Source organism: Gnatocerus cornutus, chromosome 9 (assembly GCF_029298725.1).
Source record: "Gnatocerus cornutus isolate USDA-ARS CGAHR chromosome 9, icGnaCorn1.1, whole genome shotgun sequence".
Lineage (NCBI taxonomy): Eukaryota > Metazoa > Arthropoda > Insecta > Coleoptera > Tenebrionidae > Gnatocerus > Gnatocerus cornutus.
In genome coordinates, this window is record NC_142241.1 from 13090795 (window position 1) to 13118013 (window position 27219).

At 34.8% G+C, this 27219-nt stretch overlaps 9 protein-coding genes across 9 annotated transcripts; 6 read left to right on the forward strand and 3 right to left on the reverse strand.

The window, feature by feature from the left end:
• Positions 1-1315: 1315 nt before the first annotated feature.
• On the reverse strand, positions 1316-2488 carry LOC148168963 (uncharacterized). The gene has a single exon (XM_088046071.1). The coding sequence runs from the start codon at positions 2486-2488 to the stop codon at positions 1352-1354; it is 1137 nt and encodes a 378-aa protein (XP_087902197.1). The 3' UTR covers positions 1316-1351.
• A 55-nt stretch (positions 2489-2543) lies between these two features.
• LOC148168964 (uncharacterized) lies at positions 2544-3600 on the reverse strand. The gene is made up of 2 exons (XM_088046072.1): positions 2883-3600; positions 2544-2821 (listed from the first exon to the last, which is right to left on the reverse strand). Exons 1-2 carry the CDS (start codon positions 3454-3456, stop codon positions 2544-2546), a joined length of 852 nt encoding a protein of 283 aa, XP_087902198.1. The 5' UTR covers positions 3457-3600.
• Positions 3502-4301, forward strand: LOC148168965 (uncharacterized). The gene is made up of 3 exons (XM_088046267.1): positions 3502-4107; positions 4198-4215; positions 4271-4301. Exons 1-3 carry the CDS (start codon positions 3569-3571, stop codon positions 4299-4301), a joined length of 588 nt encoding a protein of 195 aa, XP_087902393.1. The 5' UTR covers positions 3502-3568.
• Positions 4302-4303: 2 nt separating this feature from the next.
• LOC148168966 (uncharacterized) lies at positions 4304-5348 on the forward strand. The gene is made up of 3 exons (XM_088046268.1): positions 4304-4390; positions 4435-4693; positions 4735-5348. The coding sequence occupies exons 1-3, from the start codon at positions 4304-4306 to the stop codon at positions 5268-5270; spliced, it is 882 nt and encodes a 293-aa protein (XP_087902394.1). The 3' UTR covers positions 5271-5348.
• A 4878-nt stretch (positions 5349-10226) lies between these two features.
• On the forward strand, positions 10227-16380 carry Osi17 (DUF1676 domain-containing protein Osi17). Its single transcript, XM_088046278.1, has 5 exons — positions 10227-10850; positions 11949-12501; positions 13766-13901; positions 13950-14365; positions 15675-16380. Exons 1-5 carry the CDS (start codon positions 10340-10342, stop codon positions 15817-15819), a joined length of 1761 nt encoding a protein of 586 aa, XP_087902404.1. The 5' UTR covers positions 10227-10339; the 3' UTR covers positions 15820-16380.
• A 2054-nt stretch (positions 16381-18434) lies between these two features.
• On the forward strand, positions 18435-19268 carry Osi18 (DUF1676 domain-containing protein Osi18). Its single transcript, XM_088046279.1, has 3 exons — positions 18435-18829; positions 18886-19070; positions 19116-19268. The coding sequence occupies exons 1-3, from the start codon at positions 18448-18450 to the stop codon at positions 19266-19268; spliced, it is 720 nt and encodes a 239-aa protein (XP_087902405.1). The 5' UTR covers positions 18435-18447.
• A 2381-nt stretch (positions 19269-21649) lies between these two features.
• Osi19 (DUF1676 domain-containing protein Osi19) lies at positions 21650-22478 on the forward strand. Its single transcript, XM_088046270.1, has 3 exons — positions 21650-21864; positions 21912-22125; positions 22171-22478. The coding sequence occupies exons 1-3, from the start codon at positions 21670-21672 to the stop codon at positions 22476-22478; spliced, it is 717 nt and encodes a 238-aa protein (XP_087902396.1). The 5' UTR covers positions 21650-21669.
• LOC148168970 (microsomal glutathione S-transferase 1-like) lies at positions 22479-23102 on the reverse strand. The gene is made up of 3 exons (XM_088045617.1): positions 22934-23102; positions 22812-22888; positions 22479-22767 (listed from the first exon to the last, which is right to left on the reverse strand). The coding sequence occupies exons 1-3, from the start codon at positions 23069-23071 to the stop codon at positions 22515-22517; spliced, it is 468 nt and encodes a 155-aa protein (XP_087901743.1). The 5' UTR covers positions 23072-23102; the 3' UTR covers positions 22479-22514.
• Positions 23103-25494: 2392 nt separating this feature from the next.
• Positions 25495-26225, forward strand: LOC148168971 (uncharacterized). Its single transcript, XM_088045961.1, has 3 exons — positions 25495-25593; positions 25638-25857; positions 25906-26225. The coding sequence occupies exons 1-3, from the start codon at positions 25519-25521 to the stop codon at positions 26223-26225; spliced, it is 615 nt and encodes a 204-aa protein (XP_087902087.1). The 5' UTR covers positions 25495-25518.
• The last annotated feature ends 994 nt before the right edge of the window (positions 26226-27219 follow it).

Below are 27219 nucleotides of genomic sequence, written 5' to 3' on the forward strand. Positions count from 1 at the left end.
GGCGGAGCAAGACAACAGCGGGAAAGAGTGAGGGTGATTTTAGCGATAACAGAATATTTTGTTTGAACTCTTAATAACTCACTTATTTATTGATGTATGGAAGAAATTACGTTAAATGTATTCCAAGAACTTAAATTTGCTCTTTAAATAAGCTAGGTATTGACCGAAATAGATTTTAAGAATTTTTGTTTGGGGTGATTTATAAAAATCTTTTTCAAGCTAAAAACGACGTTTAATGTATTTGAGTCATATATCAATCAAAAGAGCAGCTCAAAATCTATCATCCGGCCAAATTTCATATCTGTAGGACAAGTAGTTTACGAGAGGCGGTCAAAAAACAAAAAGTTCAATATTTTTCATCGTGAGTAATTTTTTTTTGAAAAGTTTTTTCTTTTTTTTGAAAAAAAATTGACGATCGAATTTTAAATATCTAAAAGCGAATTCTAAGTGAGAAAAACGATGGCGAAAACCGCATCTTGCTAGTCGTAATTTCAGAGAAATTGAGCATTGAAAAGTTCGAAAATTAATCAACTATCCGAAACTTTAATCGAGAATTTCTAAATTATTTGTTGTCGTACGTCGATTTTGAGCACAGATTTGGAATCTGCGTGAAATTCTGCGTAACATGAGTATTATTCTATTAAAGTTTGGGCAAAAATAAGCGAGATCTCGACCGAAGTAGATTTACTTAGCTTCACTCGAAAAACTGGCGGTAAACCGAAATTTTAATTGTTAATAACTCAGTTATTTGTTGATGCACGTAAATTTTAAGCACAGATTTGGATTCAGCGTGATATTCTGCGTAAAATGAGACCTAATAACGTAAGTTAGCTTCACAAATGAAGTAGATATTGACCGAAATAGGTTTTCAGAAAGTCTTTTTTGGGCGACTTTCAAGGCGAAAATTGCGATTAATACTTTTAAGTTATATTGTGTTAATCAAAAAAGCAGTTCAAAGTTTTTTATCTGCCCAATTACACTACAATCGTCGCATAATGACATAAAGAACAAATGCATAAAGGAAATAGATAATTATTTAGAAAGTTTTGGCGGAAACGAAGATGCAGAACTATGGAAAAAATAAAGCGGATGAAAATAGTTCACAATATGGAAAAATTCGAGTTGAATTGAGACGTAAGAATCTTCAATTAAAGAGCAAAAAACAGACAAAAGTAAGGAAACTAGGTGAAAAAAATCGATAAAATAAATCAATAATTACCAATTTAGAACGGTTGAATGAAAGTGTAAACAACGGACAAATAAGAAGTCAGAAGAAACAGAGGATTTAAAACACAAGGAAAATAAAACAACAACAAATTTCAATGGTGCTTTATTACGCAAATAAATCAAATTACTCCAAAAAACCCTTGTTCAAGTCCGTCGGCTTGCTATTTCTACTACGCTCAACCGGTCTTTTTTGCTCTGAATTTTCACTCTTGTATGATTTGCTTTCGGTCGTGGAATCATGATCAAAGCTAACACTCGTCCGTTTCGAACAATTGTGACAATCACGCTCGCGATCAAGCTTCCTACAAGACGAGTCGGTCTCAGGAATACTACTCCTCGAACTACTCTTCCCTTTCCTCGAATATCGTTTCATTTCATCCCAATCCTCTTCTTCCGATTCGTATCTTTTTTCTGCTTTGAAGGATGAGTAACTGGCTACAGCTGGACATGTTCCAAGATACTTTTCTTCGTTGTCATATTTAGCGAGTGATAGAAGTATCGGTTTGAGTAATTTGTTAATTTTCTCGTCCAACATTCGATTCAAAGCGTCGTCCTCCAGTTGTTTCGATCTGTTCATGGAAGGACACATGTAGTCCATCGGTTTGTACGAAGGAACAGGTGGACAAAAATTAGTGTACTGCGATGAATACGCTGGACATGTTAACGGAGCAGTCCTGTTGGGCGTAAAAGAATTTGGTGCAGTGTTAGAAAAAAATTTGCAAGAAGCACGAGAGCAGATTGGACACAGAGGGGAGTGAGCCTCTGGAAGATAACAAGACATTGTTTGTTTCGGTAAATGAGCTTCTGGAAGATGACAAGGCATCGATCTCGATGAACCACTTGGAGCACTCATATTCGGTTGGAACCTCGAAGATTCCGCTTGAGGTAAAAAAGTCGAGGAGTTAATACTCATCTGTGTAGATCTGTCGCTGCGACCTATCGGTTGCTCCTGAAGTTGAGGAACCATTGGAAATTGTGCTCTTTCGGGGGTAACAGATCTGAACGCATGACTACTCGATGTTTTAACAGTATGCGCCACTTTTTCAGGAGCTGAAACAATGAACGAGACGTCTCCCCGGTACGGCTCCACAGAAAAACAAGAATTGGCGTCAGTTGGTGCTTTGACGATCAAATTACTTGTCGCATCGAGATCGATCGGAATCTTTATCACGTTTTCTTCATTCGGGTTGATAACACCTTTTGGAATAATGATGGTCTTGAATGGTCTCTTCCTCTTGGAGTCATTTGCGCATAAGCCCATTTCTACACTGAGAATTTGTCACAATTTGTCAATTTGACAGCAGAGGTCACTTATATTAGTGCATGAAACTAGCAGCCACGTCAGAAGCGCTTTGAAGACTTGAGGAATCAAAGACGAGTTGTCTTCGGGCTGCTTGGAAACTGCTTAGATCGCCCATGATTTGCTGGAGTTCCATTGATTCTAACTCCCCGAGGGAGCTCATGACGTCACGCTGCGAAGGGGAGCCGGTGGAACCGGGGGAACAGGAGGAGCCCGAATAACCGGGAGAGCTTGAGTAACCGGGAGAGCCAGAGGAAACAGGGGAGCCGGAGTAACCGGAAGGGTAGCATGATCCTGAAAAGTCAAAAAAAATATAATCTTGATAAAAAATAAAATCAAAAAATCATATAGTTACCGTATCCTGGTCCTGATGGTGTTCCTGGTGTGGGGTCACCAGAGCTGTACGATGCCATACTGAGACCGGCACTCCTGTCTGGAGTATTCGGTCTCGAAGACTGTCTCAGGGGTCTAAAATCCCTGAACATCGTACTTTCTTTGTAATCTATATCCTGCAGAGTAGAACATCTCGAAGTCCTCGGTAAAAATCCTTCATTTGAAGAATCAGAAGAGTAATTTCTTTCCTCCGACGATATGTCTCCAAATGCATATCCGGAATACCCAAAATCTGGCATCGGAGGCGGTGTCGGCACATCGTAAGACCGATCAACCCGAGACTTATATTTCCACGGATCTTCCGTGTTGAAGTCATAACCAGAATGTTCAGGCGGCTTTATCATAGATCGTCGAATCCACTTGTTCATTTTGTGTGTTACTGGAGGCGGTCTCGCTCCAGCCATACATTTTCTCTGGGGTCTTGGCCGCGCGACAACAGTCCCGACATTTTTCAAATCCGCTGGAATTTCGACGATGGTGGTTTCCGCGGGGTTCACAAGACCTTTCGGAATGACGACTTTTTGAGGAGTGCACATTTTACTTGAATTTTTAAACGAAGACCGAAATGTTGACGAATTTTTCAAAAGTCACAAAATATGTTTACTGTGATGACTAGATGTTTTAATACGTCACTAAATTCCAGTCAAAATGAGCACAAGCAAATCTCCGCAAAATGTGTCTTTTATCAAAGTTTCACACCCTGAAGTCTTCAAAGTTAAACCGAGAGCAGGAGGATTCGTGTCTATTGATGGAGGTGCGGTGGAAACAGCCATCGAGGAGAGTTACAACCTCAGAGAAAACGTCTCCAAGGAGTTCAGAGTACAGACGGTTTTAGAAGAAGCGGAGTCTTTTGATTCTGAAGATGCCACCACTTCCACTCCGTTCAAAGACGCCATGTACATGCTTGGGGTTACCGTAAGCACTGTGATGATGATGGCTAATGGAGAAAAACCCATCACTAAGGACTATCTTAACTGGACCAAGCGTTGTTTGGAGTGCGTGAAAGATGAATTTGGAAATCATCCCCCCAATGTTCAAGGACTTTTAAACCACATGAAGAAGATGAATTTGGAGACAGACAGTACTGCAGTTAATGAAAAAGAAGCGGCAGCAGAAGACGCTCCGGAAGAAAACGCAGATGAGTCCGGACCGACAATCAGAACGACCACGACAGTCAAGATGCCAGAGTCAAATTAATTTTCACATAGATATCTTTGCAATAAATAAAACATTGTTTCGGAACTGTCGTGTCATTGGTGGGCAAACTTAAATTCCAGTGAAACCAAAGATGGGGGGTAAATATACCGCAGCACTAGTCATTTTAAGATTTTAAATTGTTTTTTCTTCCAGAAGAAGAACAGCAACCGAAGATGGAGGGTAAATATGACGCAGCACTGGTCATTTAAAAATGTTAAATTGTTTTTTCTTCTAGAAGAAGAACCGAAACCAATCGCTACCAGTACTCCTGTGGTAAAGTATCCAGAGTAGAATTAGAATAACCGCTTTCTCTCCAGACTTCTAGATTGCGACTGAATCCTAGCGCAACTGTCGATCCCCTGGACAAATCCCTCTACTTCACAGCTCTGCCTGTGCTTCCAGAAGAAGATTCTCCTTACACTCCCATTCTGTACACATTTAGAGTCAAAGTAAAATCCCGCAATTCGAAACTGAAGAACATCAAGTCGCGACCTCCTCCTTACTACCTCCAGTTTGATCACGCCATTGCAGTCATCTGGACTCTTTTCAACAAGTCTGCAAACAAAGAAAACTTAGGTTTGTGTGTTATTCTAAATCTTAGCTAAGAAGTGTTTTAGGTATCGGGCAACTACAATGGGCTCTCCACTTCTTGCAGTCCATTTACACCTCTTCAGGCATTCACCCGCGAGACGTCCAACTTTGTATCGACGTAATCTGCGATTACCTCATCGAAAAATACGCACAACTTTCTGGAGAAACTGTAGTCTACGGTTCTGCGAAATTCGGCGATTTTTCCCCCGAAGAAAAGAAACCACCTTTTTCAGCGAATTACGTGCAAATGATATCAAAAATTCCTCCACCAGGTCCTCTAGACGGCCACGACTCCATGATCCTAGACAAACAACTCTTGGAGGAGTTAGAAAACGTGAAAAAAGTTGTTGGAATCGACTCCATCGACTTAACCAAAGTCGTTTCAAAAGAACAAGTCATGGATATTTTACAAGACTGGAAGAAAGAACAAATCGAGAAGATCCAAGACGAACTCAAACTCTTATATGTTGTTGAAGACATGATGAAGAACTCTGATTCGCAGAACTTCCAAGGGTACACTGACGAGAAGCAATTTGGCAGCATCTTACGGAAAAATAAATAGAGTGAAATTTGATCTTGCGAGATTTCGTAATTAGCGTCAAGTAGACCACACGAAAGACGCGACGTCTCGGTGACCCAGAACGTGGCGCAATAATTATCACAAATTTCCTTTAAATAACTTAATGTGCCAATTATAAGATGCATACTAATTACGTGTTTACTTTCTTACACGAATGCCGACTGAGTTACGAAAATGTGGTTTTTGGTGCAGAGAGAGATTTAGGAGCACGTTTGACATGATGGCAAAAATAGGTGTAATCTCATCAAAGTTTGGCCAGATTTATCAAATTATTTATTCTCTGTTGTATCGAATTTTTCAGGTTTCTTCCCGGAATTTTATATTTACTTATTTAAAGTGCGATTATTTTAATATCTACTTCTAATCGTTTAATTTATAGAGGGTCCGGCAAATCTTGTGTCCACCCCCAAAATCGTCTTTAATTTTAAAGATAAAATTTTGAAAATTTGCATATGCTCATAGTTGACAAAGTTTTAGAAGCTGACGCAAAAATTTGTTTTTTATTATTGATAGTTTTAGCGTCGCGACGCCTCAAAAATGTAATTTTTAGTTATTTGTGAGGGTTTGTGATATCAATCCCTGATTTAATTTTTTTTCAGTATAAATGTGTAAAAAATATCTCAGTTGTTATATTAGATTCAATGCAAATTGTCTTCAAAAGTTGAGAAAAAAATGCTGTTTTATCAAGTTAGTTTCCAATTTCATTACGTCAAAGTTGCGAACTACGTTTACACCCATCTGCCAACATCTTGTGTCACAAATGACATTTATCCTTTGGCTCGCTTTAGATTGTAACAAAAGTCTTACTTGGTGAAACTGTCGCTTTGTCGATGTTAATTAACGATTTCTGGTGTCCATAAAGTGCAACATGCCCGTGTTAATCAAAATTAACCTTTATAAAAGTGAATGAAGTGACTTGTGAAATTTTGGTGTATACGTAGTTTGCCGCTTGCGCTGTCAGAATTTTGAAAACTAACTTGATGGAACAACGTTTTTTTCGCAAATTTTAAACTAAATTTGCATTTGATTTAAAATAAAAACTGAGATATTTGTATCACAGTTATGTTGAAAAAAATTTGAATTCGCGAATATTTCCGCAAAAACTCAAAAATCGCTAAAAATTATACTTTTTAGGCGTCGCGACGCCAACCAAACCGTGATCAAAAACAAATTGTTGCGTCAGCTTCTAGAGCTTTGTCAACTATGAGCGTATGCAAATTTTCAAAATTGTAACTTTAAAATTAAAGACGATTTTGGGGGTGGACACAAGTGTTGCCGGACCCTGTATAAAAAAATGCGAACCAAACGATCTCATGGCAAAATCTTGAAATTCCAGAATTTTGGAAGCTTCATATCTCCGAAATTATTTGAACAGAATCCGGCTCTATCTTAATTTAAAACAATTCATTTTTTACAAAATTTGAGTTTGTCGATTTTTGCTTGTGAAAGAAAATTCAAAGATACCAATGTTATATTTTTCGTACTTTCTTGCATTCCTTAAAACCGTAGTAACTTTTAAAATTAGATTTTAGACCATCAGGTTTTTCAGAATTTTAGCTTCTAAATTTCTGTTTCTCAAATATATTTATATTATTATAAAGTATTTGAAATTAAGTAAGCGGTTACGATCCACATAACTAATAAAATTTAAAACCACTTAATATTGCTGAAGGCATTTTGATAATAACAGCACTTGAAACAAACCTATAATTTCCTGTTTTATTGTTCTTTACTACTTTTTATTTATTGTCCGTCTATTAATTCACCTGTAAACATTTTTTTAGTATTTTCTACAATAATAAAACTGCAATTAACTGTGACACGATCAAAATTATTACCTGAACATGTCCCCTTAAATGACACGTTCAAGCTTTTAAACTCAGATTCATTACGAATCTAATCGCAGGTGCAATGAAAAGTCTTGTTTCTAGATTATCTAAGACAGTTTTACAATAGACTACACATGCTTGATTTTTTAATTCACCAGACATTCTAAATATAAACAGTCGTATGACCCAGTGGCCTCGACCACAAACACCTAAAAAATTTTTTATTAAGACACTATCGGTGACCTCAATGCTCCACGTTTCCTATATATTCGACAATTTTATATTGATTGCCAATAAAAGTCATAATCGCTAAACAATATAACGATTAGGCACGGGAATTTTCCACACTACCGTTGTATTTTGGAATTCGTAATCATTTCGTAACTTCATCCTACTAAACTTAAAAAACACATCCGTTTATTTTTTACTCTGAATTCTCTATTAGTGGTTGCGAAAGTGGACCATAACACATGTCAACTCTTACAAACAAATTACCATAAATGCGACAAATATCTACTTTAAAATAAAAAACTGACGGGAAGATTACGAGTAGTTGAAAAAATTGGACCACGTTTGCTAGAATAACAACGCGTGTTTATCATGAAGCATCGCGATGGTATGAAATTGACGGGTTGTGACCCCGGAAAATAATGATGGATGTGCTAGAAAAATAATGACAAAGGACGATTTATCAAATTAACTGCATCTCTAGTTTTTCTTCATTGCATGAGTTTGGTTTTTCTTTAGAGACGAACTCGGACGGGTGTAATAGTGTCAACACTCTATGCACTGAAAACTGCATTTTTCATTTGCAGAGACGATAATTCGTGGGTTTGGAGAGAAAGTAGCAATTATGACGTGTTGGCAAAAACTATAATCGCGAGTTATAAATCGAGGACTAAACGTAATAATATCTTGCTAAAATTGCATTCGTTGGCGTGTTAAAAGAATAATAATAACACTAATTTTGGACGAAATTTGTACTGATTCTGAATCCGAAGTCATCTGTCAAATAAGTTTGTTTTGAGCACAGCGCGTTCACTTTTTAATTTTTTCTCAGTTTTACTTAACTTGCAAAATCACAAAACTCTATAATACATTGTTAAAAAGGTAATTAATTAAATAAACTTCCCAACAAACTATAAAAGAAAAATGAGTTTTGCTAAGATGTTTGAGAAAAACTAATTTATTCTTATTCTTAGATTTATTCTTATTTTTAGATGTTCCATCTACAAGTTCGATTTTCTTTATTCTTCTTCGTTTTCGTGTTCATTTCTATTCTTCTGTCATTCTTCATTCCGATTTATTTTTCTTTGATTCACTCTTCCTCATTTTTCGTCATTTTTTTTATATCTCTTCATTTTATGTCTATCCTCTCTTATTTTTCACCTTTTTTCTTTATTCCTTTTTATTCTTTGTCCTTCTTTTATATTCCCATTCATTTTTTACTAAACTATTTTTCTTCGCTTTTCTTCTTACTTTTCCATTCTTATTCTACTCTTGTCCAATTTTTTAAGATTCTATCAGTGAGACTTTCTAGAATAATTTAAACTTTAAAATATCTTGCAAGATTCTTGGAGATTTTCCTCTATTCTTTGTCATTTAAATTTTTTTCTAGGATTCTGTTGGATTCTCTAGTGAGAAATTCTTCTAAATCTGCGATTTTATCCTTCATTCTCTAAAACACTATAAAATTTTCTAGCTTGAGAGAATTTCCTTCAATTTCCACCGAATTTTTCACAAATTCAGATTTTTAAAAATTACGTAACGTATAATTCTTCCAATTTTCTGGAGTTTTTTGGAAATTTGTATTAATTTGAGACATTACCTAAACTTCTTCTTCTCTTTCATTAATTTCCTGCATTTAAAGTGATTTTCCAAAATTTTATGAGATTTTCTACAATTTTATAGAGTTTTCTCCCGAATTCTTTCAGATTTTCCGCAATTTCCCAAACATTGTAAAATTTGCGATTGTTTTTATTTTTTTTTTACATTTTACAGAATCCTATAAGATTATCTTGAATTCTACTTGATTTTATAAAATTTTCTACAATTTCCTTGAGGATCCTGCAGATTTATCTCAGGTTTTCCAAATTTCTGTCGGATTCCTTAAAAATGTCTGCAATTTCTATTTGTGGGATTTAATGGGATTCTTTGTAATTCCTCTCAGAATCTTGCAATTTTTTGGTTGAGTTTGTCTGCGCTTCTATGGCAGATTTTTTGCGATATTTTAAGACTGCAACTTTGTACAGTTCTTTAAAAATTCTCTTAAATCTTCTGTGAATCTATGCGATTTTCTAAGAAATTATTTAGAATTCTTACGTTTCTTGAAATTATCTGCAATTCTTTGATATAGTCTCTGGAATTGTGTGAGATTCTCATGCTTTGTTTGTGATTTTTAGAATTCATCTAGAAATTCTCTATAATTCTGTGAATATTTTGTTTTGCGAAATTCTCAATAATTATCGCAGGCTCTCCAAACTTTTATTAGATTTTGCAGTCACTTTTCCAACAAAGTGTTTTTTTTTGTATTTGTGTTTAATAGTTCGATTACTTTTACAGAATATCTCTGAATGCAAACCTGGTGGAGCATAACCCACTTGAGATTCGAATTCACTTTAGAAATGACTAATATACAACATAAAATTCGAAGAAAGATTTGACGATTTTATTGCCCGTTGTAAAATTTGCATAATATCTAAGATTCTCAGTAGTTATCCAGACTCTTACTTTCCCACTTTTTACTTAATTCTCTCTAAAACCACCATTTTCACTTTCATCCATCACATTAGTGTCAAATTTCAGCTCGCTTGCTTATCTTCACAACACAATTACCAAATTAGTGTACAATTCACACAAAGAATGGTCCACATTTCATAAGATCACGCGAATTAACACTCTTTCATAACAATAACGGTCTAAATTACAAAGTCCACATTAGCGTGTGAAGAAAATCTTCTTCGTACTTGCAACTTCTTAAAACTCTAATTTTATTTACCCCAAACACCCCTAAAACCGGCAATTTTTCGCTTCCCAAAATCGCTCCGATCATCGCATCAGAATCCACCAAGTGGGGCGAAAGTATGTCAAGAAGTGATAAGTCGTCCGCTGACTCTCCACTTCTTGTATTCTCTCAGTGTCGGCCCGCGGAGAACGTCACTATGCCCTGATTGTCATGGTGGTCCAGTTTCAATGTGTTCAAGTGTACAGAGTGTTTAAACAATGTTTGTATTCTTCTTCTTCATATTATTTCGCGGGATCAGCGCGACCTCCAACTCCACCGAAGACATCCCGGAAGCGTACCTCAATCTAGCTTCCGGTAACCCCTTATGGACAGCGCTGGTGAAGAACTGTCAGAAACCAACCATGGAGTGTGTGCAGAAAAACATGTACACGTATCTCCGAGAGACTCTTGACCACGCGGATGATCTTCAAGTGACGCCGTTTCTTAAGTTTTCACGGAATAATATGACGTACGATTTCGTTGAGGAAAAACAGGACGATGAAGAAGCGGCGAGGAGTGCACTGGAAGATATGTCAAGGTCACTGCATGGTCGAAGTGTTAAGTTTCTAATGAATCACGATATGGAGGTACAATTACCGGAGATGTTCGAAGGAAGCACTTTGAAGGTTTCGCCCAGAGGCTTCGACGGAAGTGGAGCTTTAATGAAGATCGAAGTGGTTCCCAGAGAATCGGAAGTTGGGGAAGGACGGATCTTCTTTAAAAAAATTAGTAAGTGGTGTGAAACCACGTGGAAACTTGTAGTTAATTTGAAGAGTTGCGCAACGATCGGTGATGTGTTATTAAGTGGTTAATTCAATTAACGAAATGAGGTTTTTGATGGTTCAACGGTTTGGGTATGAAATGTAAATTAAACGGTCATTTTTAAGTTGTTATAAACAATCGGGTACAGTTATAATCCTTCGAATAATGGAAAATCTCTTTTGGGATTCCAAGCAAAAGAAATTGTGTTATGCTAATATTATCCTAGTTTACTAAAAAAGAACACTGTTTGGCGAGATGACTAATTTTCACCTTTCAGTGTTAAAGTGGTACTTCGTTAAATAGACTTTTCGCCCGTTAAAGTTTATTGCTCATCTAGAAATCAATTATAACTGGCTCAAGTAGTAAAATTATGCAATCTTCATTCATAACTATATAATTTATGCGGCTTTTGTTTTCAGTTAGGAAAAATGCTCGTTAAAAAATCTTCACGGAGTTTTGGTCCGATTAGAACCACATTTATTATTAATTGTTAAATTATTCAAACAAACAAAAATATGGAATAGTGGGTTAGTGGAAAAAATTAACAATTTTTCTTTATTCAGATTTTTCCAACAACATTATATCACTAGACGCTTTACTAAATTAATTAAATTAATTTTATCTTGGTAATCTAATGGGAACTTTGTGGTACAATAAAATTACGACCGAAATTTACGTTTGGAAACGAGACCACATTGTGGGTCCAATCATTGTTTGTTTTTATAATTCGCAGTGACAATTTGGTCCCGCCAAACTAGAACACCAATTCATTAAAAAATTCCATCGATTTATTAAATATAAAGTGGGTCCCACTTCCCAATTCGCAAATCTATTATTAGTGGCGTGAGCACAGAAGGTGACAACAAAAGGAAATGAGTGTTCATTCATTCATTAATTTTAGTGATCCAAATGTAGAGTTCTACTTCAAATGTGTCAGTGCAGACATTCTAATGAGTTGTTTGACTCTAAAATGACTTTCTTCACGTCTATTTTAACCTTCGCAATTAGCCACGCCGCGTAACGGTACTTGACGAAAAAGAGAAACTTAATCTTCCTTTCTTGCAGAAAAATACATCAGCGAGAAGCTCATTTACGCCCTCATGGCTATCCTTCTAGTCATCAAGCTCCTCGCTGCGAAATTCATGTTCTTCTTGCCGATGATGGTGGGCGCCGTCACCGCGAAGAAACTCCTTCTCAAAGTCCTCCTGTTCTTGTTCCCGGCGCTGCATCACTTCTTTAAACTTTGTGCATACGTGCCTCATGGTACCAAGTACCATCACCATAAGCACAGTATTCAACATTTCCATCATCTGACTCATAAGCCGCATCATCATGGGCATCACGAGTCGGTGGAGATCGGGCATCCGCATTCCCATCATGGGCATCACGACGTGGAAGTCATAAGACCGCACGCAGAAGGCCCGCCAAGTTCAGGATGGCACTCTGAAGGTCCTCCAAGTTCAGGGTGGCACTCTGATGGTCCTCCTAGTGTGGCAGGGATTGGATACCACGGCCATGGGCACCACGCTTTGGAATTAGAAGAACCCCATAAACCCTTCTACAACCCTCATGAACAAGAGTTGGGGTACTACTCCGGAGGTCCGGCTTTATCGCACCAGTAAGAACATAGAGCGTAACTGATTATTAAGTAGCGGAAAAACTCTGCAATTTGCATTAGTAGGTTGACGATGCCAAAAGTACGTTTCTGTGACTTTTGGGCAATTATTCAATTTAGGAACAATGGCTAGACAAAATTATGTAGTTTAGTAGGTCTTGTTAAATCACGTCAAAGAAGTAGTTTTATAGATTCCAAACCACAACGTGTGGAAAATGGTCAAGTGGGAGTGCATGATCGCACCATTCAGTGGAACCGATTTAATTCGACTACAAATTGAGTTTGCAATTTTTATAACACATTTTACGGTTTTCAGAACGTACGAAATATACCGGTGCGGTGTTTCTAAATTTATTATTCCATTCACGCTAATTTATGCGGCGGACAATGTGTGGTGTCAAAACAGGTGCGGATTATGACGAGAGAATACTTTTTCAACGCTTCTCAAGCGGAAAAAATCAATTTTTCTTTCAGCAAACGAACTACAGTACAACTTCGATTATCCGTGCTTCACGAGACCGGAGTCTGCATAGATAATTGAAGAACACGGATAATCGAGTTGTACGTTTTAAGACAACAGAATTATTTGGAACATTTTTTTAATTCAAAGTAAAAAAAACTTTAACAAAATTTATCAAAATCTTAACAATAACAATTTTTAATATTGAAAGAAACTGAAACATTCAACTCTTATCAGTCATATTTCATAAAAGTAACTATTTTGTAGTAAAAAAAATCTGGTACTTTTATTTATTTCTTTTTTGGTCTTAAAATTTTCTCTGCCACTTAAGTTTTTAGTTTCCTTAATTATGAATGTTTTCATTGCAAAAGAATTTATTTCTAACACTGCTATTATTAGACAAAAATTTGAACTAATAATTTTGTTTTTGTTCTCTGCACTGACTTGAATCACATTAAACTACACCAACTGTTAGTCGTGAAATTTCAAATCTTAAGTTTTCTTTGTGCGATTTGTGTGTTTTTTGTAATGCACTGATAATCAAACGAACATCTTTGCACGGATAATCGAGGTTCTACTGTATAAATAAAAAGAGGTCCACACCTTTACATTTATTCAATGCGCCTTACTAAATGCGATGATAATTTCATATAAAACTAATTGAAAATTCAAGAAATCCTACAAAACCTACATTCTCTTAGGTGCAGCACCTCCAGCACGTGCAAAGAATGTCTAACAAGAATCCATAAACAACATTAATTATCTAATAATATTAAATTATTCGATTCTAACTTTTCTCTTCCGCAGCTTCATCAACCACCGCCACGATTCAAGTGAAGACAGTAACGAAGTTCAGCCAAACGCCCAACGCAAGAAACCGAACCGCCCATTAACACCCACCGAGATAGAGGCTTTGGTCCTAAAAGCGGAAAAGGAAGCAAAGGTAAGAATTAAGTTCCACCCATCGTTTCCTCTCATTAATTTTTTCCAGTTGAAAGCACGACTCCAGCATGAGCGGCAGCGAATCCAAGAGGAAAATTTGCGTCTTCAGGAGCAATTACGACAAGCAATGAAGCTGCAAGAAAAATTGAAGCAACAAGCGGCGACGGTCAAGGCTAGGTTACCGGTACCACCAAGTCCGGTGTTGCAGACACCTCCTTCGGAGCAAAAACACCTGTTTTCCGCCAAGGTCAAGGAAGAAAAGGTCACGCAGCCGAGTGCTTATGAGAAGGCGGTGTCGATTACTTTTGACCCGTTTTATAGTCCGATTTTAGAGAAGATCGATAAGATCTTAGTGGGATTAGGGTTCCAAGAAGAAGGATGCAGAGAGAGGTTGATTTGTAGCATGTACAAGAATCCGACGAAGTTCAGCCCACATAGTAATTTACTCTCGGCGGAACTCAGCAGGTGAGGAACCGAAAATTTCCGTTTCAAGTTTTTTTATTAAATTAGAGCACGATCTTTGATTGCATGATCCATTTTCTAATAGAAACTATTACGTTTTGATTGAGTTAATTATGCAGTAACCTGCGACGGTTCACACCGGAAACGGTACCAGTGATAATCGAAATGGTACCACAATATCGACTTTCTCGAGTAATTCAGACTGAAGATTCCATAAGCCTGCTAATTTTGCAAGTCCTTTTTTGATGTTCCAATCAGATTAAACACGTTGCGAGTGAAATTTCAAATTCTTCCGCGGCACACTTTAAAGCAGGTTGACCACATATTCTTCACGTTTAAACAACACGTTCTTTCGTTTGTCTGGTGCATCAATAATGAAAAAATCGTGAGCGGTGGATGCAAATTGCAGGAAGACCAGAGATTAGGCGAGATCTGGGTCACCTAGTAGCAAAATAAAATAATTAGGAGAGCGTAATTGGGCGGAATAAATTTTGGCCGAATGTAAAACAATGGCCAGTGGTCCATCTAGTTTCAAATTGTTAAAAAATCTGAAGAGTCCCTTCGAGAACTTTTTTTGTTAATAAAACCACTCCGATTGCAATAATTAGAGTTTTTTGGCACGCCTCCATTCCGTGCAAATGTGCGATCACTTCACGCTCAACTTTAATATGGAAATCGTTAAGATTCCACGACTGACCATAAATATCTAGAGCAACATAATTGCACGATTGGGTAGCTTGTACCACCGAAGCATGGCCGAAATTAGCATCTACACCTTTTTAATGGTACTTTTTTAATTGTATGGACAAAAAATCGAAACAATAAACAAGACCATGTGTGCTCCAAGTCAACTGTGTGGTTTCATTCATTCATAAATATTTGTAATAGTTAGTAGTACCGTTACTATTACAATTACAAAATACGTTTCTCTTCTATCTATTGCACTTCTCGTGCTTGTCCAGATTAGCAATATCTTATTACTGAACCGGTTACGAAGTAAACCACGTAATTGTGTCGTGGATAGTACCACATGTGTCATCGTCCACCCATTCCTTCAGCGAAATTTCTTTCACTCTCTCCGGTCACGACCACGTCCGGAACTATAACACGATTAATCCGGACCATGACCTCATTTTTTTTCAGTAGTACCGACAGTTTTTCGTTCGGAAAAAACCAAATTTTTTCAACACATTCTCTGGTCGGTTTTCGGCACAATAGTTCGGTTATTGAGAAAAAATTCTGGTGATAATTGTTACCAAAACAAGAAAGCAGTGAAAGGACCTGTTCCACTCTCACAATGTCGATGTTTCAGAGATTCTTCAGAGCTTCAAAAACCAGTGAATACCAATGCTGCTGTCATCAGGTTTTACCGTTATGTCCAAGCAGCGAGGGATGGTCAAGACAAACGAGAGTGTCTAAGGCTTTATCCTTCTTGTTCAGTGAACACGGAACAATGAGTGAAATGCTGACTTTTTTCAGATTTGAAGCAACGTTCAGCAGGTTGTACATATTAGTCGTAGGTTAAAAAGACTCAGTCATTTTTGTATATAAAATGCTAGATTATTATTAATGCTCAAATTTGAAGCGATGGAAGAATGAGTACATCTAGTGGTGTGAATAGATTAGGATTTAGATTATTATTAATAATTTTTAGCAAAGCAACCAACAATACATGTAACTTTCTCTATCCTGTTGTGTTAGTACTAGATTCTAGTTTTTTTTATCTCATCTACTATACTAGAAAAGACACTAAACTAGAAACTAAGTTAAGTAAGTCTTACCAGTTTTTTTTCTGCAGTACTTAATTTAAGTCGAGACTGTATTATTTATTTATTTATTTATTTATTTGTTTATTTATTTATTTATTGTAGGACGTATTTATTGTCGTTGTAAACCATTGTAAATTTGTAAATTTAACTTATTTGATTTATTTTATTTATTCTTGAACTTGTGATGTGAACTGTGTGTTGTTTTGTGTACAGTTGGGTGCAAATAAAAACAATTATGTATTTTTTTCCTTACATATTGTTCTGAAAGATAAAATTTTAAAATCATTCACAAACTATTATAACTACAATTTGGCAAAGAAATATTGTCCAAAACCATTTAAAAATAGAAGTAGCGCCAAAATATGTTTTAAAAATGTTTTAGTATTATTGTTACCAGTTTATAGCAATTTCATATCACAATTTTTAAATTGATTAGTCGGATAAAAAATTGTCATTAAAAAACTGGATTTTGGTATATTAAATGGTAATGAAATAATAAAAGAATTAAAAAAATGCGAAATCCAAGCAAATTCAAGAATCTAAAATTAAATATTTGATGTAAAAAAAATTGCAAATACTTTAATCAATTACAAAAAGTGCTAAAAAAATACAGCCTTTACTTTTTTTATCAGTCTAAGTTATTCTTTCAGACAGATTTAAATTATGTAAACATTAAATTTAAAATATAATATATTCACCTCTAAAAAAGTTTGAAAAATGGTGGATGCGCCAAATTCTGCTTTCTCTGATTTGTCTATTTATTCTAAATTTACGGTTTACAGCAACTAAATTAAATCATAAATTTCGATTAAAAATTTAACAATGTAAAAATTAAGCTAAAGTTGTTAAATTAGTTGCCAGATTAACTTAATTTCAATTAAATTATTGTTTAAACCGGACTATATCACTTGAAATTGAAAACTAACATTTAAGAAATTAAATATGCTAAATAGTTTTAATTAAATATAGGTAAGTTAAAACACAAAGTTGAAAAATATGGACTTTATAAAAAAGGGTTTAAAAAAGGTAAGTCAACGAATCTAAAAAGAGACGTGGATTAAAGTCTGGGCTAATTTCTTAGAATTCTTTATTTGTCTTTAATGTTTACAGTCTTTAAATACTTCTTTCTCGATTCACCTTCAATTTTCTATTTAAATTTTTTTTTAGATTCTCTGGATTTACTTTTATTTTTTATTCTCTTCGAATTTACGGAAAATTCTCTACTAACTTGCTTTGAATTTTCTTGATACTCTCTAGATAAATTTTCTTTGAATTTTTTCTTAGATTAGTTTTGGAATACACATCTGGAATTTTTAGGTTTTTTAGATTCTTCTTCTTCTTTTCTTGGAATTCTCTAAATTTGCTTTAAATACTTCTTATATTTTTCTCAGATTTCCCTCAGTTTTATCCAAATTTATTTTAAACTCTTTGGTTTCTGTTTGGATTTTGCCTAAATTTTCTTCAAATTTGTCTAATTCTCCGTACATTCTCCATATTTTCATTGGATTCTTTTAGTCTTTTTAGATCCTTGAATTTTCATGATTCATAAAGTAATTTTTCTTCAAGTTATTTATTTTTTTCTGAGATTCTTAGCATATTTTCTAAATTCCCTTCAGAGTCTCTATAAGTATCCTTGTTATAATTTTCTTAGATATGCATTTTTTAGATTTTTCTAGATTGTATCAAATAAAATTAATTTTCTTTACATTTTCTTTAAATTCCATCTCAATAAAACTGAAGTTTTGAGATTCTCTCAAATATCTGTAGATTCTTTGGATTTTCTTTAAATTCGGTCCAATTCTTCATAGAAGCTCTAAGTTTCCTGCATTTTCCTCAAGTTCAGTATTTTTTAATTTGACTTGATGTTTGATTTTTAATTTCCTTGCTCTTATTTCGTATTTTACCTAAATAATTTCTAGAGCTTTTTTTCGAATTTCTCGTCAAATAATACCACAATATTTTTTTCTTAGATTTTCTAGAAAATTCCTGATTCTTTTTACATTTTCTAGATTCGCCCTGGATTTTATAAAGAAATTTTTCGGAGTACTATTTAGAACCATTAATTTTTTTTAATTGTCTTCCATATTTAAAATTTTTGCAAATATGGGGTGAAATTGATCCTCTCAATCTCACTTTTTACTTCTTTATCAGAAACTCATCTCAGTCACCTCCTTGTCCCCAAATGCCAGCGCGCCTAAAATCCAGGCCATTCTTCTCACGTCCAACCCCATTCAAACACATTTGGTTTCTATTTCCGTCGCGTGTCGTATATAACCACTACTCAAACAATCTTGACTATCATTCAAACTAATTACAATGACGAAGCTAGTGCTAGTGTTGGTACTGGTGTCTTTCACGCGTGCTGATCCATCAGCCACCGACCTCATCCAAGATATTTACCACACTTGTCTCAAGGATCTTTCAGTGTCTTGTGTTAAACCTAAAGCTCTAGGATGGATGAGCTACGTGTCCGACAAACCCGAAATCAAGATCACCGAAGATTTAGTTATTGTGAAGAAACGCGCAACTGAAGAATCTGGAGGATCAAACGATGTTTTTGATAAGTTTGAAGATTTCATTCAGGGACACGAATTGGTGGCTAGAGTTCCACAAGTGTTGCAACCTGGTGGTATCCTCGGAGGACTAGTACCAAGAAGTATGCAACCTGAAGATCTTAAAGTACCTCTTGCAGTTACCGGTGAGGATTTATCTTTGTTTGACATTAAAGAAGAATGATTTTAACTAATTTCGCAGGTCGTTCGAAAATTGTCAAGAAGGTTATTGTACCGTTCTTATTGGGACTTAAGTTCAAAACCGCCATTCTTGTACCTCTAGCGCTGGCTTTAATCGCTTTGAAGACTTGGAAGGCTTTAACTTTGGGATTGTTATCGTTGGTGTTGACAGGAGCTCTTGTTATTTTCAAGCTGTCTAAACCTCAGGTAAGTTTGAAGATGGTAAAGAAAAGCGCTAATTTTTGAATTTAGGTGAATTACGAGGTTGTTCATTTTCCACACCATCACGAGCACCACGTCGCACATGTTGATCACCTTGACCACCCTCCGACCAGTGGATGGGAGCATCCAGGGTACGGAAGGCAGTTGAGTGCGCAAGAGATGGCGTACAACGCCTATTTGTAAATTTGAAGATGTTGATATTTATTCATTATTTTTAATAAATTATTTGTTACAATTTGCTTACTTTTACTATAACTGTAAGTATAACGATGTAGAGACGGTTTACAAAACCTCAACTAAGTCTTTAATTGCGATTAAATATTTAACGCTGTATTAAAGTACCATGTGACTGTTTTCCGCCAGTAACATCTCAAGAATCATCAAATTAGTTGCGAAATTATTTTAATTGTAATCAAACTAGTGTGAAACCAGCTGACAAAATTTTAAAATTACGTTAATCAGATTTCAAATTTATCTGTGTTAAAAAAACAGAAGATATAAGAAGCTAGATAAGCCAAACAATCTCTAAGATGGAAAGGTTGCCGCTGAAGGTTTAGATGACCCTTTTTATCATATAATTAGATCTGATCCAGAAAAGAGATCGATTCCTATAGCATAAATTATCTCAAATTATACTTTCAGTCTAATTTTATCTACCAATTTAGCATTTTAGTCGTTATCTAATTTATAAATACATGACCAACCTGTATAAACGTAGAAAAATTGAACTTAAGTCAATCATTGCCATAACCGAAAAACCAACTGGCATTTATTAATTAATTAATCATCATAAACATTTGCTGCCTTTTACTCCACTTTTAATTAAATTTAATGTCTAATTAAAATGCATGCTAATCATTATTTTAGAACAAACGCCTGTTAACATTTTACTGCCGTAACTTAAGAAAATAAATTGTTTCTGTGAATTTATTATCGTCGTACTATTTTTGTATGTTGATTGATATTATAATTAATTATTCTTATGTGTTGTAAAATAAAGCATTAAAAATTAAAAAATCTTATTTCTCAGTTTACTAATAATTAAAATTTTAACTTCACCTTCCGATGAAATAAATGCGTCCTACTACCAATTGTCCATTTGCAGTTTACTAAAAGTTAATAAATTAATAAAAGATAAGAAAGACAAAAGTCTGTAAATTTTTACTGATATAATAAAAATAACTTTATTGTTCCTAAAAATTATTATTACAGATCGTATTTTATTTCATGTTATTTAAGAATCTAAAAAGCTAATTCACAGCAATTTTGTGCAGAAGAATAACAGAGTTTACATATAAGAGATTTTTAGTGCTCATTCAGTTTTATTACCCCATAGCACGTCAAAATGTGAATAATATCCAAAAATTAAAAAAAATATAAAATTACAAAATACTAGTGCAAAAAAAGCAAATATTTGTTTTTGGATGTACCAAAAATTTTGGAAATTTTAAAAAATCGTAATTTTGGTAGTTTTAAGTTTTAGTTACAGTAATGAAATTTAGCAGTTACTTATTCTTTTGACATGTTCATTAATGTGCGGCCTTGCAAATTTCGAAAGCAAAAATAACAATTTTAGAATGTTTCCATTAAAGATCCGCCCATTCGTCCTAACAAAATGGAGAATGTTATTAAATCAGAGCTAAAACCCTCAAAAGAAATTATTGATTGGTTCGCATTATCTTTATCAAAGTGTTTTTTACAACAAAAAATGCACGCAAACAACCAATTCGACGCAACGCTTCATTCATTGGCTGGATGCAAAACTGTTGTTAATTGGATACCTACATGTTTGAGCGAGTTTTACTTTGTTTATCAAATGTGCTTAATTCCAAAAAATTGAAACAAAAGATAGAATTTAAAAAAAAATAGTTTGGAAAGTGAACCAAAAATTTAGAAATTTTTATTTTGAAAATTACGCAAAAATTGCCTTCACTTTCTATTAAATTTCGTAACTTTGGCAGTTTTAATCCCAAAACAGTCAAATTTGTGAGTTGTACTATTTTCGACTTGTTTATCAATTGTTCAAAATTCCAAAAATTTAGAGCAAGAGACAAAATATTTAGAAATTTTTATTTTGAAAATGAACGAAATATTGCCTTCACTTTCTATTAAATTTCATATCTTTGCCAGTTTTAATCCCAAAATTGTAAAATTTAGAGAAAAAACTTAACACGAGTCAAAATTTTGTTAACTTCTTATTGACCGTTTCAAATTTAGTGTAAGACTAAGAATATTAAAGTTATCTAAAACATAAATAAATAAAAAAAAATGATAATTATTATCTTCATTTTTTCTTTTTTTCATCCGAACCGAATTAAATCGAAACTCAACCCAACAAAAGCAACATCGCCCTAAATACCCAACACTTCTTCGCCCTGAATATCAATCTCGTCCTTCTTCCCTCCTGAACCAGAATACGTGAAGAATTCCTCCAACACACAAACAACATTATTATGCGTAACGGCCACCAACAATAAACGTCCGGTTTAGTTCCGATATCCACTTTTCGAAACCCAAACGCACTCTATTATAAATAGCGAGGGCGTGTTCAAAACTTCATTCTTCATCCACCGTTACCGTAAGAATGACAAGAAAAGTGTGCGTGCTTTTGGCTCTTGTGGCTGTAACGAGTGCTTCTCCAGCTTTCTGGAAAGGAACAGCGTTGGATAAGAGTGTTGAAGAGATGAGGGCGATGTGTGCTGAAGATGATCCGATTGCTTGTTTGAAATTCAAGGCGATTTCGTTCTTGGATTCGTTGTTGCAGAAAGACAATTTCCAAGTAGAGTTTCACAGTTAGTTGGTAGTTATTTTATCGTGTTTTTGTAGATTGGAGATGATGTGGAAGTTTCCCGGAATTCTTACCAACCGAACCAAGTCAGCAGCCGCAGTAACGACATCTCTGTTGAAGACCACGTCGAAGACTACATCAAGAGTCATGATGTCACCTTCAAGTTACCAGTCCTCGAGTCTAAAGTTACTTTAGGTGCTCGGAATTTAGACAGTGATGAGATCGACCTCAAAGTCAATTTCGCAGGAGAAGGTGAGTTGGTTTCTTTCCAAAAAGTGTTTGAAATGGTTGTTGCAGCTCGGAAATCCAAACTTAAGAAGATCGTGATCCCAATTTTGGTCTTCGTGCTCTTGAAGGCCATTACTTTGGTACCTCTAGCTCTTGGAGTTTTGGGTCTGAAAGCCTGGAACGCTCTCCAACTGTCTTTCCTCTCCTTCATGGTATCAGTAGGATTGGCAATCTTCCAATTGTGCAAGAAAATAGCAACTGAGCACGCACCCCCTCAAATCTCAGCGCATCCACCATGGGAAGCAGCGTACCAACATTACGCCCGATCTTTAGGCAGTGAAGCGCAGGATTTGGCATACAGGGGACAAAAACAATAATTTATGAATAAAATCGATACCTCAAACTTTATTTTGTTAAATATGAGCAAACCCTATAACCATTGAATGAATCGCCATGTACAATATTATAACACAGCCTGACAAGAAAAGAATTGCTCGAGTTGGCTGTGGGACCACACGAACCGCGTAAATCACAGTGTGCGCGATTCTGACTGCCACAAAGGTAAAGAACATGAAACAAGCCAAACCCACTGGTGGTTTAGCGAAGAGATAAACCAATGCCACGATCCAGAACATCGGGATGTTCTCAAGGTCGTTTAAGTGGGCTCTGGAACAACGCAATCCTTCAGTGTTCGCGTCCTTGATTCTTACCTTCTAACTCTTTCGACCTCGCTGTTGAGTTCAAGTTGTCCTTGGTTTCCTTTGGTGTCTTCGGATGAAATAAACGCCTGTAATTCCCCCGTTTATAACGGCACCACTTTGTATCATCCTACCTTGTGGATTTTCCGCTTGTAACCAGTGAAGAATGCCAGAAACATCATTTTTATAGCTAAAATAGCCACACATACCATATAGGCACAAAATGACGGATTTTTTAAACTAAGAACTTCCAGAGATGTTTTGTTAGCCATGTCTGAAGAATACTGTCAGTGAGTCAGGAGATCGACTCTACAACTGTGTCACGTCAATGGTCATTTATTATTCAAGGGTTAAAAATCAATCGGAAAGTGGCAGAAAATGATTTATGAACAAAAGGTGACCGATTTAATTTTATATGACAATTAAAACATTTAAAGAATGTATGGACACGGTTGGAACGAGAAATTTGATGGTCTTATCGATTTGTTCGGTACATTATTACTCGTTATTTATTAAGTGTCATCCTTCAGTTTCTCGGACAAATGGAAAATCCATAGAATTGTTGTTGCAGCGTAGGTTACATTAGGATCGTTTTTAATTTATAAGTGGTTGAAACTTCATGATTCACACCCTTATTGATTACATTTATTTCTGACATTTATTACTCCTACCACTTTAAGAAGTATGAAATATAAATTAGAAGATGTTTAAATAGTTTCAAGAAACTTTACATTTTGCAGTTAACTATTAATTAACTGAAAAATGAAGTTAAAACCAAACAAAACAGAATATTTTTACAAGGTTGACTTTCGCGTTTTTTCAGGACGCCCCGAAATGGAAATGTAGAAAAAATCTTGTTTACAATACGAGAGCAATAATTTTTTTAATAGGCGTTCGATAAGAATGTGTAAACGAATAAAAAAGCTTTTGAAGCCAAAACTGTTGGCTCACGCGGTAGCCACTCAGAGGTGGGCTCATAAAAATTAAGGCCCAAGGTTCATAAAAAAGTTCTTCTTCTTCATAGATCCTCTTTAGAGTTTTTAGATAATTTCGGTGGGATTGTTTGAAATTTCTCTTTGGAATTTTTAAGTTCCTCAAAATTTACTTTTATTGTTAATTCACTTTGAATTTTTCTGAAATTCTCAATCGATTCTTTTGAAAATTTTCTAAGTAGGTATACTCCTACAAGTTTTCTTCGTGTCCAGATTCTATTAGAATTCTTTTGGCTTCTCTATAATTACTCTTTTGATTTGAGAATATCGATAGAGTCTCTAGGTATTTTTATACTAATTTTAGATTCGCAGTAGTTTCTCTACAATTTAATTTTCTTTTTAGATTTTCTCTTCATTGATGGTTCTTTTTAAAATTTCTGAGTACATCCTCTTCTGAAATTTCTACATTCTTATTGATTTAAATTTGGATTTTTCTCAATTTTTCTTTTATATTATCCTCAAATTCTCCTTCAATTGAATCAAAATTGATTTCAGAGTTTACCTGGTTTTTCTAAATTCTCTGAATTCTCTTTGAATTCTTTATAAAATTTAGGTACAATTTTAAAAAACCCTCTTAAAAGTTTTTTGATACTTCTAATCTATTTAGATTATCTACATTCTATGTAAAATTTCTGATTTAATTATTATTGGATTTTTGGTATTTTCTTTATTTTACTCAAATTCTACTTCGAAATTTCGGTTTAAATTTATCTTAGATTATTATCTTGAGAGTTTGGCTTATTTCAAATATTTATTCTAAACTTCTGGAATCTTTTTAGATTCGGTTCAATTCTTGTTATATGATCTTCATTTTTTTCGGATATTTCTCAAATTCTATTTAATTTTTTTAATTCTCCTTTGAATTTGATATTGAGTCTATCTAGATTGCCTGTAAATTCTCTTTTAATTTTTCTTAGATCCTCTTGAGTTTCTTTACAGCTTTTCTTAGATATCCTAAATTCTCTCTAGATTTTCCTTGAATTTTCTTCGGTCTTTGGACTTTCTTTTCCTTTAGACTGTTTCTTAAATTCTATTCTACTTAATCCCAATTTTGTTAAAGTTTTCCAGATTCTTCTTGAATTTTCTAAATTTTCCTGAAATCTTGGTCTAAGTCTTGTTGATTATTTTAGATTATCCATATTATCTTTATTATTTCTTGGATTCTCTTCTAAAATTTTCTAAATTCTTTCTCGATTATTTTTATATTTCTCTTAAATTCAGTTTAAATTCTCTTTAAAGCTTGAAACGTCAAACTACGAAATTACAGTTTAGAATGCTTCAAAACGAACAAAAAGATCAACAATTTTATAATAATAATAGAAAATTAAAACTAACAAGCAGTTGACTAATTGTTAAGAGTAGGATTACGCCGCCTTCCGCTAAATATTCCTAAACCGTCCGTTTTTTTCTCGGTATTCAGACCTAACACCTCCATCGCACCCGCACCTCGAAGCCTACGTTTCCAACATTTTTATAAAGTCGGTCCCAAACCTACCGGATTCGAGTCCAACAGAAATCGCCCAGACCCGATCAAAATTCTTCGATCGAAATCATGTCATTCAGCTAAACTCTGCTAATCATAATTACAATAAGGCCTCGTTGGTCTATACGATTTTGGAACCAAAGAAACCAGAACACTTACTTTCTATCAGTACCGCTAGTGCAGTATAAATAGTTAGGGTGTATCATTAATTTGCCATTCAACACTTGCTTTAGGTGCGATAAACATGAGGTTGATTGCGGTTTGTGTTTTTGTGGCCATCGCTGCTTTTGTTGGCGCTGAAGAGACGAGCGAGTTTCAAGTAATTTTCGGTTTTGAGGTTTTCAAATTTTAATAATTGATTAGATTGCAGATTTCGTTGAAGTGAAACGCAACGGATATGTCAGTAATGTTGAAGCACGAAGCACGAAGAGTCTTGAAGACACAGTTGAAGATTACATGAAAAGTCATGATTTTACCTTCAAATTACCAATTGTCGACTCTACTGTGACGTTCGAGGGAAGAAACTTGGACCAAAACGAAGTTGATGTAAAGCTCCGTTTCAATGAAGGACGCCAAGTTGAAGGTAAAACTCTTCTTATTCTAATCACTTAATAACAGAATAATCCTCCAGCTCGCAAGAAGTCCAAACTGAAGAAAATCTTCGTCCCAATCTTCATTTTCATTCTTATCAAGGCCATGGTTATGATTCCGTTAGCACTTGGTATTCTTGCGATCAAAACGTGGAATGCAATCCAATTGTCTTTCGTTTCGTTCGTTGTCGCTATTGCGATGGGCGTTTGGCAGTTGTGCAAGAAGGTTTCAGGTGATCATGTTCATCCACATATCGTCGCCGCTCACGCTCCATGGGAAGATCCGCACCATCACATTGGTCGTGCTTTTGAAGAGGAACAAGCGCAGAAGATGGCGTATTCGGCATACGCTCCCCAATGAGAAGTGTGATACGTATTTATTTTATTTATTTGTTTTTGATTTGTTTGAAGTTACCAAAAAATAATAAAATAAAACTCAAAATGCAATTGTTTAATTAAGTAAAAAAGGTCGGAAAAAACTTAATAATAATAATAAATATTTTTAGTTATTAATTCAATTTATTAAATTTGTGACGACACAAATTGTGTACAAAGTTTTATCACAAATGTATTTCTAAGAAGTAAAAAAAAAATAAATAAACGAAGATAAATTATCTGGTTAACAATAAAAACCTCCAACAACAGGTGTCGCATATTTTAACTTTCCAAATTTCTAAAGGCCGCTTATCAAGATGGTCGAAAAAGAAAATGAATTGCAGTCTGAATTTTTAAAAGTAAGTTTAAAGACAAAACAATTTATAGGCGTCAATTATATTATTGCTTTGACACTTGAAGTGTTGTTAAGAAAACTGGGTTTTCTAGAGTTCATTACCTTGTTGTCAGTGGCAAAGTGTTTTAAAAATAATTAAAATCATCATTGGTTAAACGTTAAAAAATGAAATTTGACAGCTATTTTACTGTGCAAAAAGTGTAATCTACAGTTTTTAGCACAGTTTACCTACATTTTGAACAAAAATTCATGGCTAAAACTATGCCAAACTTCTGATATCGATATCATGCTTATTTTTTGGAGGAAACTTAAGTTATTATACATCAGTGTACGCAGAATTTTACGCAGATTCCAAATCTGGGATTTAAATTCAGATCCGACAACAAATAACTGAGTTATGGCCGATCAAAGTTTCGGATAGTTGATTTTCATTTTTTCTCGTTTTTCCTAATTTTTCAAGTTAAAAATCTCGAAAACTATTTGAGATATCGAGCTGTGGTTTGTGCCATTCTTTTTCTCGGCTCATTTTACATTAGAAAATGTCCTCAAAAGCCCAAAATTCGATAGTCGATTTTTCGCGAAAAAAAATTCCGACTCAAACGATGAAAAATTTTCTTTTTTTTTA